At 43.9% G+C, this 17,298-nt stretch overlaps 1 protein-coding gene across 1 annotated transcript; it reads right to left on the reverse strand.

Moving 5' to 3' along the window:
• Window positions 1–347: 347 nt before the first annotated feature.
• On the reverse strand, window positions 348–9,261 carry PDCL (phosducin like). The gene is made up of 4 exons (XM_026513915.4): window positions 9,042–9,261; window positions 7,401–7,577; window positions 4,522–4,703; window positions 348–2,781 (listed from the first exon to the last, which is right to left on the reverse strand). The coding sequence occupies exons 2-4, from the start codon at window positions 7,570–7,572 to the stop codon at window positions 2,230–2,232; spliced, it is 906 nt and encodes a 301-aa protein (XP_026369700.1). The 5' UTR covers window positions 7,573–7,577; window positions 9,042–9,261; the 3' UTR covers window positions 348–2,229.
• Between the last annotated feature and the right edge of the window lie 8,037 nt (window positions 9,262–17,298).

The following is a 17,298-nucleotide window of genomic DNA, read 5'->3' on the forward strand; positions in this document are numbered from 1 at the left end:
TCGAGCCCCACATCAGGCTCCTCCGCTATGAGCCTGCTTCTTCCTCTCCCACTCCCCCTGCTTGTGTTCCCTCTCTCGCTGGCTGTCTCTATCTCTGTCGAATAAATAAATAAAATCTTAAAAAAAAAAAAAAAAAGGAACTGGTTAAATAAATCATGGTATATCCATATGATGGATTATTATGAAGCCATTAAAAATTATTTATTTAGAATTTTTATAACATGCCAAAGTATTTACGATATAATATTAAATAAAATAGAACACAAAACTAAATCCAATAAGCTCTCAGTGTTATTAAAAATACTGAAAAAAAGACTGAGGGAAATAAACAAGAACACTGACAACAGTTGTCTCTGCTGCTTCCACGCTTTCTACAGAGAGCTTTTTATTTTTTATTTTTTTTTAATAATAATTTTTTATTATGTTACATTAGTCACCATACAGTACATCATTACTTTTTGATGCAATGTTCCATGAGTCATTGTTTGCTTATAACACCCAGTGCTCCATGCAATATGTGCCCTCCTTACTACCCATCACTGGCCTATCCCAATCCCCCACCCCATGTTAATATTTTTCAACTGATAAAGCTGATCTGAATCTATTACTAAGAGGCTAAGGATACAAAGAAAGTATGATGATTATTAAAACATGTTAAAATATATTTCAAAAATAATCCCTACAGAGAGCTTTTTAAAGCAGAAAACCATCCACTTCTTCCCACTGATAAACCACGACAGATATTTTCAAGACCCTTCCACAGTTAGTCCACTCCTGAATAACCAGGAAAAGCAAAACTGAATTTTAAAGTTAAGCTTTTAATTCCAGATTACATTTTCCCTGGCCTTAGAATGTATACCGTTTTAAGTAAAAAACAAGCGAAAAACATACAAATGACAATCATTATTATAAATATGAATACAAATAGAAAAGACTAGAAGGATACCTATAAAAATGATAATGCAGGTAATTTTTGGTTGGCAGAATTATAGGACTTTTAAAATCTCTTTTTAGCTTAACAATTTTTATTGCATTTTCTACAATGGACATCTATTACTTCCATAGTGAAAAGTCTTTTTCTTTTTAAGAGACAACCACGAAGCAAATTACAGCGCCATCTACACAGTGGAATATCAATGGCCATTTTTAAAATGTTACAGATTATTTAATAATATGAAAAAAAGTTTGATCTATATTAGCTGACCATACTATAAAACAGTATGTTCAGAATGATCCCATTGTTTTGTTTAAACACAAGCAAAATGCCTACGTATACAAAGAAAATACAATGGAAGGAAATATGCCAAAACATTAATAGTGTTTTACCCTAGACGATAGGATTAGATATTATTCTAACTTTCTTATTTTCATTCTGTATTTTGTTGGCAAATGTTCCCCTATTAAATATTACTTTCCCAATATGCAAAAAAAAAAAAAGCCTTTTAAAAAGCTATAGTAAAGCAAAAAGTTACATCGTTAAATAAGAGAAGGACGGGCAAAGAAATGAGGAGTATCTTATTGAAAGGTCCTCCTTTAAAAAGGCTTCCCAGCTCCAAGCCAGCTCTGATTTCTAAATCAAGCTGGCCTTCCAGCATCAAGAGGACAGTCAGCATCAATCTTTCTTCCTATTCAAGACTTAATAATGCTTGAGCGGGACACGGGCTCCAACAGCAGAGATCACCCCTCTTGACAGGGCAAACATACATTGTCTGGAACCTTTAAACAAGACCCTGGTAGAGAACAGCGTCTAAGGTAAAAACATAACTGCCTTCCAGGACTATGGATCTGATTACAAGTAAATATAATTTATGATCATTGATGAAGGAGACACACTATTTATGTTGCAAAGAACACGCTGACTACAGAATTATACTCCCAGGCCTGGCAGAGACCCCTGAGATCATCTGAAGACAATTTCCAGGACACTGTCTTTAGGATGTTATATAAATATTGACGAGAAACAATAACAGAGATGTCATGCTAGAGAATCTTAGTAAACAGTTCAAAAGCCTGGTTTCCTGTTTATACAATTTTAAGTCATTTTACTGCTAGCCACAAGGTGATTCAGCATTCCAATTTAATCTAACAATTTCTTGACTTTACATATAATAAAAGGGACTACAAAGAACAGCTGAAAAGCCACACAGCACAGGAAGGAACAAAAATAAATACACAGACATGTGTCTTCCAGCCCAAACAATGAGAAATCTATGCAATTAGACCAGCAGTTCAATCTATTTCCAAATCGCTATCCTCACTGTGACAGGTGGCAGAGTTACGCACAGACGTCAGCACCAAGACTTCCTTTTCGGGGAGCAATCCAAATTCCTGTAGAAAAGCTTCAAGGTCCACAGCAAAGAAATCTTCGCCCAGCTGGTCAGTGACGCGAACAAAATTGCCAATCAATTCCCCCCCCTTGTAGATCAGCAGGGCAGGAAGGGCATTCCCGGTGAAGCGACTGCTGGCCCCGATAACCGAGCTCTTCACGCGGCAGAATTTGACAGCTGGGTACTCGGCAGCCAGGCAAATCATGCAGCCATTCATGGCTTCGGTCCCCGGAATGCCATCCTCATAAATATGGACCATGATGAGGGTGCTTTTCTGTTCTTTATCGATCATGTCTAAAAACCCTTCTCCGCTGGGGATCTCAAAAACCTGCTTGAACTGGGGCCCTTTGTGAAGCTGCTGCCGCATCTCTTCTATTCTCTGCTTCCGGTACTGCTGCAGAAACTCTTCGTCATCCTGGTCCTCATTCCTCATGGCAAACTCCTTCAGAGTCATCTGCGGGACGACCAGCACGTGAGCAGATGCAAGGCAAACCCGACTCCGCGATGGTAGTTAGTATGCACCCCGTGCTCACGGGATGTGAGGTACCCTGCTAAGTGCTCTGTATGCAGGAAAGCCCAAGAAATCTCACGATAACCCCATCGGGAGGGAACTGTTATTGTCACCATCTTACAAATGGGATTCGAGGGCTTGAGATGATGGGCGCCAGTTCACGGAGGTACGAGCCCAGGATTCAAACTGGATTTTTTTTAAAAAAACCCAATCTTTTAACTACTGCGTTAGGATGCCTCTCCATCCAAAAAGGCAGTTCATATGACCTCACGAGATTGTTTCTTTTGGCCAGTCTTGACAATGGATTGATTATTTTATCCACTGTGTCATTTTTGGTAAAAAGACAACAGGATATTAAGGAATTTTAAAAAGAACACTCGCAGTTCTTGCTCTGCACCCGCCCCACACACAGTCCCATACACTCTCGAAAACTGTACTTTGCTTTTTATTACCAGTCACATGCTGAAATCATTTTTGCTTTTTTAACAGCAGCTGTGGGTGTACCAATTAAGCCATAACCTGCTTTTGCCACCTGGCATCATTACATCATAAATATTTCCTTACATTTTTATTCTTTTTTTAGTATTACACATAATGTGCCATATTTTGCTTAAGTACCCTGTTTCTGGCATTGAGCCAGTTTCCAGCTCTGTTCCACGGCATATAACCCAGCAGGACAGGGACAGCTTCTGTCAACTGCCCCATGGGGTCATGTGATATGTTGCTTCATCTGCTCTGATCTCAGTATAAGGAAGCCCTGTGAGCAGCGGGCACACGGCTCTGCAGCCAGCTTATGTTACGAAAGTACCTTCCTTCTGGTTTGGTGCGGCAAGACATCCTCGCGCCTGCACAAAGCCCAGCTCTGCCTAGTATGGCACAGGTTAGAGGGTGGCCAGGGGACAACAGTAGATCAGAATGGACATTTCTGCATCACGGCCAGCATCGTCTTTCCCCCCAGCTCCCAACTCTCCGGTCTATCGCGGCCTGCCAGAGTGGCTCTTTCCGAGCCGTGATGGCCAGAAAGTCTCATGCCCCGATATCCTCCTCCTGCTCCAGGCAAATGACTTCCCACTCAATCTTTTTATGTGCTCCCTGATCCTGGCTGGTATTTCCAGCCAAGAGCTGCTTTGGGCCATAGCCAAATGATCTCAGGCACTCCTAGACATTCATCCATGTCCAGAGGGCGGGTGGGGGGAATAGACAGTCCTTTTGATATGGGGGAAATAAGAGAGTCAGGGACCTAGTCCCAAATATCTTCCAGAGTGTCCACTTGCTTCTACTGTGTTGCCTTGTTCCGCTAAATTCTCATGAACAGGCTTCAGGTGAAACAGAGCAGCATCACCGAAAGAGCAAAAAATTCTGGGCGAGAATCCTACGTCCTGTAACATTTACCGTTTGCATGCCCTGAGCCAAGGCCCCTCTCATCTCGAGGCATCGCTTTCATCGTTGGTAAAACAGGGGTAATGCCACCAACCACAGAGGGTTATTCCTGGCCCAAGGCAAGGCCTCAGTGAAGGACAGAAAACTCCCATTTACTGAGCACTCTCAATGGGCCAACCCGAAGAGCGCTGCGAAGGAGATGCTGACCTCAGCTAACCCGTGACAAAGCGGACTCAGAATGGAAGACACAGCCCCACGGGGCGCCAGCGGCAGCGCGGCGAAAGCCCGGGGGCTGCTAATTACCTTCCCGCTGATCTTCTCCTGGAGGTCCTTCTGCTTGTGCTGCCTCTCCTCCTCATCCAGATGGGACCTGCAGGTCATCGACAGCTTCCTGACCAGCCTCTCCATCTCCCGGCACTGCTCCTCCCTCTGCTCTGTCTCCAACTGTTTGAAGCGGCGCCAGTCATTTAACACCCCCTTTGGACCTGAGGGGGGTGAATGTGGAGGTGACCAAGAAGAGCGGGCAGAGGATCACGGGCCAGCTCACATCCGCCTGGAGCCTGCTCCGTCGGCTGCACGGCGACACGCACACAGGGCAGCGTGGCCCCCACACGGTGACGTCCACTGCCGCGTGGCTTCCATAATTAAATGGATGAGCTAAGGCCCAACTTCAGGAGGTGCACTAAATAAACTGTGATTCATCTACTCAAAGGAAAATAAGGCAACTCGTAGAAAGAATGGGGTAACTCTATGTTTCTTGCCGTGAAAGATGTTCAAATATGTTAGGTCAAAATGCAGAACAATATCACGGTATGATCGTCCAGTTTTTAGAAAAGGAATTGTATGCGTATGTATAAGTATGTACAGATATTTGCTCATGCAACTGTGCCTTTGTATGTTCATAACAAAAGGACTAGAAGGATATGTCAACGGTTAACAGAGGCTATCCCTAGGTAGGGGGATCCAAGGGGTCTAGTGAGACAGAACACTACTTTTTTCTTCCTACATTCATGCATTCTGTATTATCTGGATTTTTATAGCAAGATTGTGGCGGGTTGTTCTGTTATTCAAGTTACCACCCTGCCATGTGATTTGTAGGACATCCTGTGGCGTGAGTATATGCCTTCCCTGCTCACTGATGTTGGGCTTGGCCATGTGACTTGCTTTGGCCAATGGATTCTGAGCAAAAGATTTATGAGCCATTACATGTTTCCAACAGTCCTCTCTTGCTTGCTAGACGTGGTCATGAAAAGGCACGTCCCGATCAGGGGTTGCTCATCCAACCCTGTCGCTGGAATGACAGGATATATGAAGCAGAGACAGGGCTGCTGCTGACCCACACAACCAGCTTATAACACATTCGAGAAATACACCTTCACTCTCACAAGCCACTGAGGTTTGGAGCTCATTTGTTACTGCAGGAAAAAATATATACAAATCTATACGAAGAAAACTTTAAAATTATTCTACCAAGAAACACAAAGAAAGACCTGATCAAATGGAAAAGCGATACCATATTCCTGACCAGGAAGACCCAATATCACAAGGTTGTCAATTATCCTTAAGCTAATCTATATATTTAATGCACTCTCTGCATGCTCCTAAATTTGTTTTGGACAAATAAGAAAGCAAAAGTTAAGGGGCACCTGGCTGGCTCAGTCAGTAGAGCATGTGACTCCTGACCTTGGGGCTGGGGTTCAAGCCCCGTGCTGGGTATAGAGCTTACTTTAAAAAAAAAAAAGAAAGAAAAAAGTTTGGAAAATGATGACCTAGAAGAGTATTGAGGGAGAACCAGCCCAACCAGATACTGAAACCTGTAACACAGTAATTAAAACAGTGTGATACGGCACAGTAAGAGACAAATCAGGGGCGCCTGGGTGGCTCAGTCGTTAAGCGTCTGCCTTCGGCTCACGGCGTGATCCCAGCATTCTGGGATCGAGCCCCGCATCGGGCTCCTCCAGTGGGAGCCTGCTTCTCCCTCTCCCACTCCCCCTGCTTGTGTTCCCTCTCTCACTGGCTGTCTCTCTCTGTCAATAAATAAATAAAATCTAAAAAAAAAAAAAAAAAGCAGATTCCTGGTCCCACTTGGATCTACTTGCCTCTCTGAGAGAGAGGCCCAGGTATTTGCTTTAAAAAAAAAAAGACAAATCAGTGCAAGAGACTACAAAGAGCAGCTAAAGACACAAATATAGACAGGAATTCAGTACATGATAAAACCGACATTTCAAAGCAACAGAAAAAAGACAGTTTATTCACTAAATGGTGTTGAAACCACTGGGTAACACTATGAAGACATACCACATACCTTGCACCAAAATGAATTCCAGATGAATCAATATTTACGTGTAAATAAAGAAAGAAAGGTAGGAAGAAAAGAAAGGAAGAAATCATGAACATACTAAGAAAGAGCATGGGAGAATCTTTTTGTAATCCTGGAGTGAAGACCTTTTCAGTAAGAAACAAAAGTAAGAAAGTATAAAATAATGTTTGTAGGCATCATAAAAATAAAAGTTTTCTGCTAGGAAAAGAACGTCAAGTCAAAAGACAATAAATTGACAGAAATAATTATAACTCATACCACAGATGAGTTTCCCTACGATATAGCTCCCTAAAAAGACCAACCACCAAATTTTAAAAATGAGGAAAGGCTATGAAAATATCTCTTAAAGAGGCTCAAGATCCCCCTGAAAAGACAGAAAATAAAACTGTAACGAGTTACCATTTGTCATCCATCGGGAGGCAGAGATCACAGCTTCTGCTAACACAGTAGGAGGGCAAGTGTACGGGGAAAACCATACTGCTGGTTACATATAAAAGCGCCGCTTCAACTGCCACCATTTGGAAATATTAAAATGTCAAAGTATAAATATGCCATTTCTAGGAGTCTATAATGCCACACAGTACACTACCATACACTATATGCATAGCTATGACTTACATGATATCAAACAACTATTAATTTGAGAAGCCGTATTCAAAAGCAAGGCAGTCTGTGTTCACTGTGTGTGTGTTCATAGTCTATGTATGCTGTGCACGCACGTTTGCATTGTGCACTGAAACGGCTAGAAGTGTGCACAGGGAAATGATGACACGAGGCTCTCTGTGGAAGTGAGACTTCTAGCTGAGAGATATTTCATGCACATTTGTTAAACCTGATCCCAGAGCTCAGGGATTGGCAGTACCTGTGTTAACGGAGATGCCTTCGCCTGCCAAATCAGCATCTGCAGGCATCGACCTGCCAGCCGGCGCACCCCTGCTTCCGCCTTTGTCCTCTCGGTCGCTGTCCTCGTCCTCACTGCTGCTGTAATAGTACTGAGGCTTCTCCCCCAGCAACTTGTCATCCAGGGTCGTCATGGTGCCTGAGGGACACAACATATCAGGCCCTTTGTGGGTCTGAACCAGACAGACACAGACTAGGGGCTCACTCATGTGGAGATCCTACTATTTACGAGACCCGAAAAGCGATCTTTTTCATCAGCAGGATCTCAACAAATCCATACTCTCACCCCGGGGGACAGGGTCATTCACACTCTTTTTGTAGAGGGTACAAATGAAGCTCTGATAAGGGAAGTTTCTTTGCCAAGCTTTATAGCAAGTGGTGGAGCTGGGATCAGACCCCAGGGTGCTTGACTCCAAGAGACTGGCGGTGTGAGGCCCTGTCTTCCGTATACCACACCCTGTACCCGCATGCTGGCTTGGAGGAATCTACTTACTGACTGGAGGTTTTACCTACACATACTTTTAGGTTTTCCTATCAACTGTGACTGCTGGGTAATTGAAAATTGGGTTAGAATCCTCAGGAAAAACTCCAAAAAGCAGCATCAAGAGTATGATGCTGAGTCACTAAGTCAATCACTCATCTGTCCCTTGCCTTCGACTTCCCCAAAAAGCACACTGACCCTGTGGATGGATGGGCTCTGAAAACCCTACCAACTTTGGTTAAAAGAAGGGCCCGTGACAAGAGCTTACTAATTCCCAAGAGTTTAAAGGGCAATGATTAGAGCCAAGACTCTGCATCAGAAGAAGCCAAGGGCACTTGGGGCGAAAGGTACAGTTTAGCTCCTCAGAGGCTAGCTTGCCCTTCCAGCAGGAAGGGTGACAACTCTAGTCCCTCCTCTAAGCATTGCAATACTACGCTTCCTTCATTAAACACACCACCGGGCCTGTGAAACTCCGTTACAACGTGGCTCTCCCACGGGGCAAGGGGTTCCTGAAAGCAGGGACCTCCAAGGTCCAGCACAAGGCCTCGGCACCATTCACTAAGCACATACGGAGACAGCCCACATCGGTGCGGGAATGTGAGACCCTAGTAGTCAGACAGGGAAGATGCACAAAAGGCAGGGCTGATCAAGAGAAACGTGCAGATACGGGCGGGGGGGGGGGGGTGGGGAGTCGCGGGGGACCAGAACCAAACTTAAAGAGGCACGGAGTAGCCCTGGCGGTGCAGGGCGGGCAGAGAGACTGGGCAGGGGTGTGCCCGGTGAGGGCGGGGCCTCTGAGGAGGATGCGGCTAGGGCGGGGCCAGTGGAGAGGCTCCTGGAGAAGGCGGGGCCGGCGGAGAGGGCGGGGCCTCTGAGGGGAGGAGTCGGGGTCTGGGAAAAGCGGAAGGGCTGGTGGAGGAGGCGGGGTCGCGGAGGGGCGGTGAGGGCGGGGCCAGCGGAAGGGCGGCGGAGGGGCGCGAGAAACCTTAGGGAAAACCTGATGGGAGGTGGGGCCAGAGGAGGAGGCGGGACGGGGAAATCGCGGCGGCCGTGGGGGTCGAGGGGGCGCGCAGACATCACCTCCCGCCGGTATTTCATGCCTGCCGCTTCTTCCCGACTGACCTCAGTGTAGTTACCCCGCCTAGCTCAGTCCGATCCTTTCAGGCTGGCAGCTCCGGGCACTTCGGAAGGAAGGGAGCGCTCGGTTGCAGGAAGAGAAGTGGGTCGGCGCCTTGAGCACTAAGAGAAAAGCCGCCGGAGTCCCGACTACGCGGACCAATGAGGCGGCCTTCCAGCTGTCGGGCAGACGCACGCTGCCCAATTAGGGAAAGCCTCCTCCGGCGGCTGAGGAAAGTGCTACGGGTCCTTCTTTGGGACGAAACACTTCGACCGCGGTAGTACGCTTCAGTCGACTTTGTTTTAATTTAAACGAAAAATTACCCTGTACGTGCCTAGCTTTTAATACTAAGAAAAATTTGTTTAGTTATCTTTGAAGTTTCTGACGCCATTCCACTGTGTTTCTTATTGGTTTTAATCACATCGCGGCCCTTAAGACAGACTCAGAGACATTAAGTATTTTGCCCCAAAACACACAGACTTGCATTAAAACAAACAAACAAAAATCCAGGTCCCTGACGACGCTGTGTGAATTTCTGAATTGGGTCCTAGAACAGAAAAAGGACATGAACGGGACAACTGATGAAATAAGGTCTATTAACAATAATAGTGTATCAGCAGTTTTGGTAATTGGACTATGGTTATGTAAGACATTAACCTTTGACTATTCTGGGTGAAGAATATAGAACTCCATGTTACTTTTGCAGCTTTTTTTTAAACCTAAAATGATTTCAAATCGAGTTCTTACTAAGGTGTCCAATACACAACCATGAAGTAATTCATAGAAAGCTTTGTGCAAATTGAATCATTCAAAATAACCTAAAACAATACACTCTAGGACTCCTCATTTGAGGGAGAGATCCTCACCTTGTGGTTGTACAACCACCTGAAAATGTCTGCAAATTGATATGTGGGTCCATTTTCCTAAGAAGCTGTTGGTTCAGGCTATCAAGAGTGAGAACTCCCCTCTCCAAATTTAAGAACAATTCATCCTATGGAGATCCTATGGTGACCCTTTGTATTTTTGCTTGCAGAGTGAATAATCTTACCTTAATCAGATTTGTGTGTCCAGCAGCCAGCCAACTGGAGGATGCCTGTGACCTGCCTTAACTGACAAGCCAGCAAGCAGCAGCAGAGCCTCTGCATGGTAGATTCCTCATAAATACCTGTTAAATGAATGCTAGATGAATGCTTTGCTTTTAATTCTGTTTTTCTGGCATCTCCCTGAAGCAGGGATCTTCTTCATCCCTGGTGGTGCTTTGTTCTTCAAAATTCACTTTGGGGGCGCCTGGGTGGCTCATTCGGTTAAACGTTTACCTTTGGCTCAGGTCATGATCCCAGCGTCCTGGGATCCATCCCCTCGTCTGTCGGGCTCCCTGCTAAGCCCGCGTCCCTTCTCCCTCTGCAGCTCCCCCTGCTTGTGCTCTCTTGCTCTCTCTCTCTCAAAAAAAATAAATAAAATCTTTAATTTAAAAAAAATTCACTTTAAATTGAAGGCTGTAATCCTCAGTGCTACTCAAAGACCCTTGTTTCCCTGGGCAGGTTACCCTCCCATTCACTAAGAGGAGCAATTCACATCTCTTTTCTCAAATACTCAACGCTCTCCCCTCTCCTGGCTCAGTTTATGACCTTGGTTCTTATTTCGCCTGTAAAACAGAAGCAGTTAGGAGCTAAAGACTCCTCAAAACAAACAAAACAAAACAAGCAGAAGCAATCCAGAGAGACTTGCCCTTGCGTCCACCCTCCAAACGTGCCAATAACCTCCTGCATCTGTACCTGTTAAATGAATCACTGATGTAGTGGACCAGGCTCTTCCAGCCTGGCAAGGGGACTCTTCCTGCAATTCCCTCCTCTCTGTCTCCCCTGCATAGTCAAGCTTGCTTTCTACAGCCTGCTAATATGCTTTCCTGATTCTCATCTCCAAAAGGAAAAATTCTCTCAGATAACCATTTACCACCGTTCAGATTGTTCAAAATCAGAAAGTTGGATAACAACAAGACTGTGGGGAATGCATTGCTGGTGAGGTGTAAATTGATACAACTCTTACAGATGAGAAATATTAGTCAATAATGCAAAAATATATACCTTTACTCTTAATCACAGGAAACACACTGAGGGTTGCTGGAGGGGACAGGGTAACTGGGTGACGGGCATTAAGGAGGGCATGGGATGTAACGAGCACTGGGTGTTATATAAGACTGATGAATCACTGACCTCTACCTCTGAAATTAATAATACACTATATGTGAATTAAAAAAGAAGAGGTTAGGAAACAGTGAATGACTGGCTAAAGTTCTCAGAAGAATCTGGCTCAATATATTCAATAGTTTAAAAAATAAATACCTTGTTCGATATTTTAGAAATCTAAATGATTTTTGCTGTATTTGCTGTTTGAACGTTAGAGTGTATCAATAAAGTACAAAAAATACTTTAAAAATGTAATATATATATATATTAGCCCAGCAATTCCACTGCTGGAAGTTCATTCTATCAATATACTTGCATGAACATAGTATTTAGTTAAAAAAAAAAAAAAAAAGCAAGGTGGAGAACATTTTGTTTTAGTTTCCTGCTTTTTGCATAAAAAATATGGAAAAATGTTATTTGCTTATATTTGCATAAAGAAAAGCATTAAAGAATATGTAAGAAATAGAATAGTTATCTTCAAGGGACAGAGGCTAGTCAGGATGGGAAGGGAGATTTTTATGTATAATTTTATATGTGTATATTCTAGAATTTAAGAGTCATTTGAGGGGGGGCACCTGGGTGGCTCAGTTGGTTAAGCGTCCAACTCTTGATTATGGCTTGGGTCATAATCTCAGTGTCGTGGGATCAGTCCCATGTTCAGCTCTGTGCTCAGCCTAGAGCCTCCTTGGGAGTCTCTCCCTCCCTCTGCATCTGCCCCTCCCCACCCTGTTCGCACTTTCTCTCACTCTCTCTCTCAAAAGAAAAGAAGAAGAAGAAGAAGAAGAAGAAGAAGAAGAAGAAGAAGAAGAAGAAGAAGAATTTTTTTTGTTTTTATAGTGAATACCACCTGAAATTACCCCTTCTGGTACAGTTTTAAGGCTGAATTTCATTGATGTCTCTTTTAATATATTCACTGTCCTGGTTGTATAGGATGGAGGGCTATATCTAATGGTGTCCTTGTTGGGAATATAGTTTGCATCTGTCAGGAATATGACTGCGTATCTGAGTTAGTTACCTAACAATATTCAACAGGACTGCTCAACAGCAGAATTTGGGGATGGTGAGGATAATGACATTTCTGTCTAATGGGAGTACCATGTGTAAATTATAGTTCTTAAAGTATTTTACTTGTAAGGTTTTTGCTTGTTTATCCATAGAGCATACTGAAAGTATTTCTTAGCAGGAAACCAAAATCCCTAGCTGTTCGGTGACTATTGAAGCATTCACCTTTTATCAAGGGAAAATGTTGATCCAACCAAAAGATTTCCAGTTATTAAACATATTTGAAGATCTGAAGTAACTGAATGAGATTCATATAAAAATGCTTAAATACCTTGAGGCATGGGTTCCAAGGCTTCCCCTACCCTTAGAGTTTTTCCAGATGATGATAATTAAACATAAAACAAGATTTGGTCTTCCACTGGGTTTCCCACCAATATTTTTGTAAATTTAGAACAAATTTGTCCCTGTCACTTGGATTTTTTTTTTTTAAGATTTATTTACTTTAGAGGGAGGGCGGGAGAATGAGAGCGTGCGCAGGAGCGAGCAAGCACAGGGATGGGGAGGGGCAGAGGGAGAGGGAGAGAGAAACTTAAGCAGATTCGAGGCTAACTACAGAATCCAACTCAGGGTGGGGGCGGCTCAATCTCACGACCTTGAGATCAGGACCTGGAGATCAAGACCTGAACGGAAATCGAGAGCTGGATGCTTAACCAGCTCTGCCACCCGGCACCCCCGACCTGGGCATTCCACTTTATTTACTTATTTATTTCAGAGAGAGACTGAGCAAGCACGCCTGGGGGGAGAGGTAGTGGAAGTGGGAGAGGGACAAGCAGACTCCCTGCTGAGTGCGGAGCCTCGTGGCAGGGGCTGGAGGCGGGGCTCCATCCCAGGACCCTGAGATCATGACCTGAGGCAAAATCAGATGCTTAAACCGCTGAGCCACCTAGGAGCCCCTGGAATTTTTCTTAGAGAGAGAAGTAGTAAAGGTCTAGAGACAGTTTGGGGTGACATTAAGCAGTATGAGAACTGTTTGGAACAACCAGTCTCTTTCTTTCCTTTCTTTCTCTTTTCTCTCTCTCTATGCACCCTCCTCCCTCCCTCCCTCTCTTTCCTTCCTTTCCTCTTTTTTGGAGGCATAGAGCCAGTTCGTGGCAATTCAGTGTCTTTCTTATTTAGAAATTAAACAGCCTTTTCTTCTTGTATTAATAAACATAAAATCAATAATACTTCCTTATGTAATATTTAGATACATTTCTCTTTAAATTTTAAAAGTGTTATCTTTGGTGAGGGCTTTAATTTTGTTAACCGAAGTTTTCTTTAGATGTTGGGTTGTCTTTAAGGAGCAATTACATTTCTTTTGAGAGTTTTGATTAAGGCATCTGAGAAAAATCAGAAAACGTTTTTGCTTTCTTAGCTTTCATAACAATGTTTTTCTTTTCTTACACTGAAGTGTAAAGAGCAAAATTTCCTCTTTTTTAGAAATATTTGAGTTTTTTCATTTCATATATATTTTTAGTCTCCATAAGCCAGTCAGAACAGAGCTCCGCTAATTTTTGAGACCTTAGAACAGGTGGAACCTTTATTCTGTTGATATGGTGGATAACACTGATTGGTTTTCATGTGCTAAACAAACTTTACATTCCTTAGATAAACCGAATTTGGATATGATGCGTTGTACATTTTATACGTAGGCAACCTTGGTTGGTCTAGCAATAATTTTCCCGCAGGCCTCTCGACATGAAATTGGTGCCCTCAAGCGCACCTGCCTACATTGTCCCCCGAAGGCTTCCTGTCCGCGGGGGTGTCCCAATGACCTCCCCAGGTTCCGGGGTAGCTCACCTGTGGTCCAGAGACTTGCTTTCTGCTGGCCGGCAACCTGGGCGGTGCCATGGGCCAAGCGTCACCTTCTACACTGAGGTCTGCACCACAGTCTTGGTAAGGGGGCCCCTTTCCAAGCATGTCCTTCCTTAGGTAGGGTACCCCACGGAATTTCTCTAAGCCATAGGGCCCATATGGAATTTCCTTTTATCTTACTGTCATTCATTTATTGAATCTTAATAATTCTTGGTATGAAACGTCCCCCATATGTTTCTGTCTCCTGACTGGAGATAAAGAGGTCACTAGGTCTAGCCCACACTTAGGGGAAGGGGATTACACGGAGCAGGAATACCGGGGGGGGGGGGGTCTTTGGGAGCTATAGCAGTCCCTGACGGTGGTCTGGACCAAATGACGCTTCTAAGTAATAATGACAAATGGGAGATGGGATCTTGCTTCCAAGATCCGGTCACAAAAGATAGTGACTACTTTATAGCGCCCCGCGCCCCACCTCTCTACCCATCCTCCCCAGTCTCTCCCCCAGTCTCAGGCTCTTCCTGTTTGCTGCTTGGATGAGCCAAACTGTCATGATTGTGAAAGGCTCAAGTGGCAAGGAACCGAGGGCAGCCTTCAACGAAAACCCGAAGCCCTCATCATTCTGACGGCTGGAGAGGAACTGAATCCTGCCAACAACCCAGGGAGTAGGCTCGGGAGCAGACACTTCCCCAGGTGAGCCAGTGAGGACTGTGGCCGCAGCCAACACCTGTGCGACCCAAAGCACAGGACCCATTGAAGTCACACGCAGATTCCTGACCCACAGAAACTGGGAGATAACAGATGCTGTTATGTAAGCCACGAGGTTTAGGGGTTATTTGTTATGTGACAATAGGTAACTAATAAAGAGTTATTCCAATTTTACTTTTGATTTTGTATCTGTTTTGGTAAGTTGTACGTTGAAGGAATTTGTCCATTTTTAAGTTAAGACTGCATCCATCAGTCCAGTTTATCCATTTCTTTGAGAGGTAGCCCAAGTACACCAATTTATTTGCTCAAAAAATACGAGAAACAAAAAATGTGTGTTCACACAAAAATACGTATACAAATGTTCATAGCAGCTTTATTTGTAATAGTGAAAAATTTGAAACAACCCAAATGTTCTTCAACGGGTGAATGTTTAAACAAAATGCTACATTTACTACTCAGCAGTAAGAAGGAACACACTTTAATACATGTGACAATTTGGATGGATCTCAAGGGAATCAGGCTGAGTGAAAAAAGCCAATCTCAGAAGGTTACATCCTGTATAATGTCATTTATACAACATGCTCAAAATGACCAAGTTATAGGGATAGAGAATAGATCAGTGGTTGCCGGGGTCAGGGATGAATGAGGATAAGGGAGGGGAATGGATATGAACATAAAGGGGTAGCATGAGGGGGATCGCTGAGCGAACATTGTTACTTTTTTTTTTTCAGTTCTGTTATCTTGGGAGTAGTAGTGGTTCCATAAATCTACATGCTCTAAGAACTACACACACACACACACACACACACACACACACACACACACACACACGAGTGCACGTGAAGCTGATGACATCTGAGTAAAGTATGTGGATTGTAACACATGTCAATTCCCTGGTTTTGCTATTGTACTAGTTATGAAAGATGCTATTGCTGAGGAAACTGTGTGAAGGGTGCATGGGTCCTCTAGTATTTTTGCAACTTCCTGTGAATCTATAATTACTTCAGAATATAAAGTTAAAAAAAAAAAAACACCCAGTTGAACTCATCCAGTCTCTTGGGTTAAAATATCTAATTTAAATAGGGACCCCAGCCCCCGCCATGGCTCTCCATCCAGTTTTCACTTTCACAGAGGTTGACTTTTGAGTAAAGACCTTAAGAAAGGGAATCTGTCTCATCATGAAGATATCCAGTGAGAGTGGGGGAAGCCTTTATCCTTAGAAAATAACGAGCAGAAAAGCCCTGTGATGGAAGCACGCCTGGCGTGGTGAGCACCTAAGTGGCCAGTGCGGCTGGAGCGTAGTGAGCAAAAAACCAGAAAAGAGGCTTTGGCTTTCACTCTGATGATGATGCATTTGAAGGGTTTTGAGCACAGGAGTGAAACGATCAGACTTCACAGTTTAAAGGGATCACTCTAGCTGCTGAAGGGGAGGCAAGGGTAGAAGCAGGGACAACAGGAGGCTCTTCAGGCTAATTCAGGTGAAAGATAATTGTGGCTCAGACCTAGGTGGTGAGAAGGGGTCAAATTCTGAATATATTTTGAAGGCAGAACTGGTAGGATTTGTTGCTGGACTAAGTGGGAGGGACAGTGATCCAGGGGGAAGTAACTGAAATGTGGGGGGTGGGGTGGAGACTGGAGGTGTAGTTTGGGGAGTGGAGGAATCCCAGAAACTCATTCTTTGACATGCTTAAGTTTGAGATGTTTATCAGAGATCCAGACAGGAATATTTGGCAGCCTGCCCTCCCTAAAACTGTCTACAGTCCTGAGAATCACCCCCACCTTACGGAATCTCATCAGCTGGTTGTATTATATTCATTCTGGTTGTATTACTCCTCGTGATCTAAATTCACCTTTTATTTGTTTCTTGTCTACACCTCCAACTATAAGGTAAGTTTCATGAAGTTAGGGACTAGCTTACTCCTGCATCCGTGAGGCCTGGTATGTAATAGATTCTCAAAAAGATATTTGCTGAATGTCTCCAAGAACCATACGGGCCTGAACAATTGACAATGGATGTTATTTAGTACCTTGGCTAAGACAGGTCCCAAATCCATTTTATTTCATTACAGCAGTGGTTCCCATACTTTTTTGCACATTGGAAGCACCTGGGGAGCTTTAAAAGTATGGATGCCTTGGTCCCACCCCCAGAGATTGTGATTTAATCCCTCTGGGGTGTGTTCTGGGCTTTGGGATTTTTAAAAGATCCCTAGGTGATTGCAATGTGCAAGTAAGTTTGGAACCACTGCACTGTGGAATTTTCAATTAAGGTTTTTACCTTTGTCTTTGTTAAAGTGCATACTAATTACTCCAATAGGTACAATAAAGGAGGTAAAATCTTCCTGAACTTTCATTTCCTTAAGTTCCCTCTCCTTTGCTTGGATCCACTATCCGTGGTTCTTCCTCTTCTTCTTCCTCATCTGTCACTCCAGGACTTACACAAGATTACACATCTCACAAATACGGCTCTGTTCTCAGCAATGAGGTCTGGGACTCTTAAGCCAAATCTGATCCACTG

This window comes from Ursus arctos, unplaced genomic scaffold (genome assembly GCF_023065955.2).
Source record: "Ursus arctos isolate Adak ecotype North America unplaced genomic scaffold, UrsArc2.0 scaffold_18, whole genome shotgun sequence".
In the NCBI taxonomy this organism is placed as follows: Eukaryota; Metazoa; Chordata; class Mammalia; order Carnivora; family Ursidae; genus Ursus; species Ursus arctos.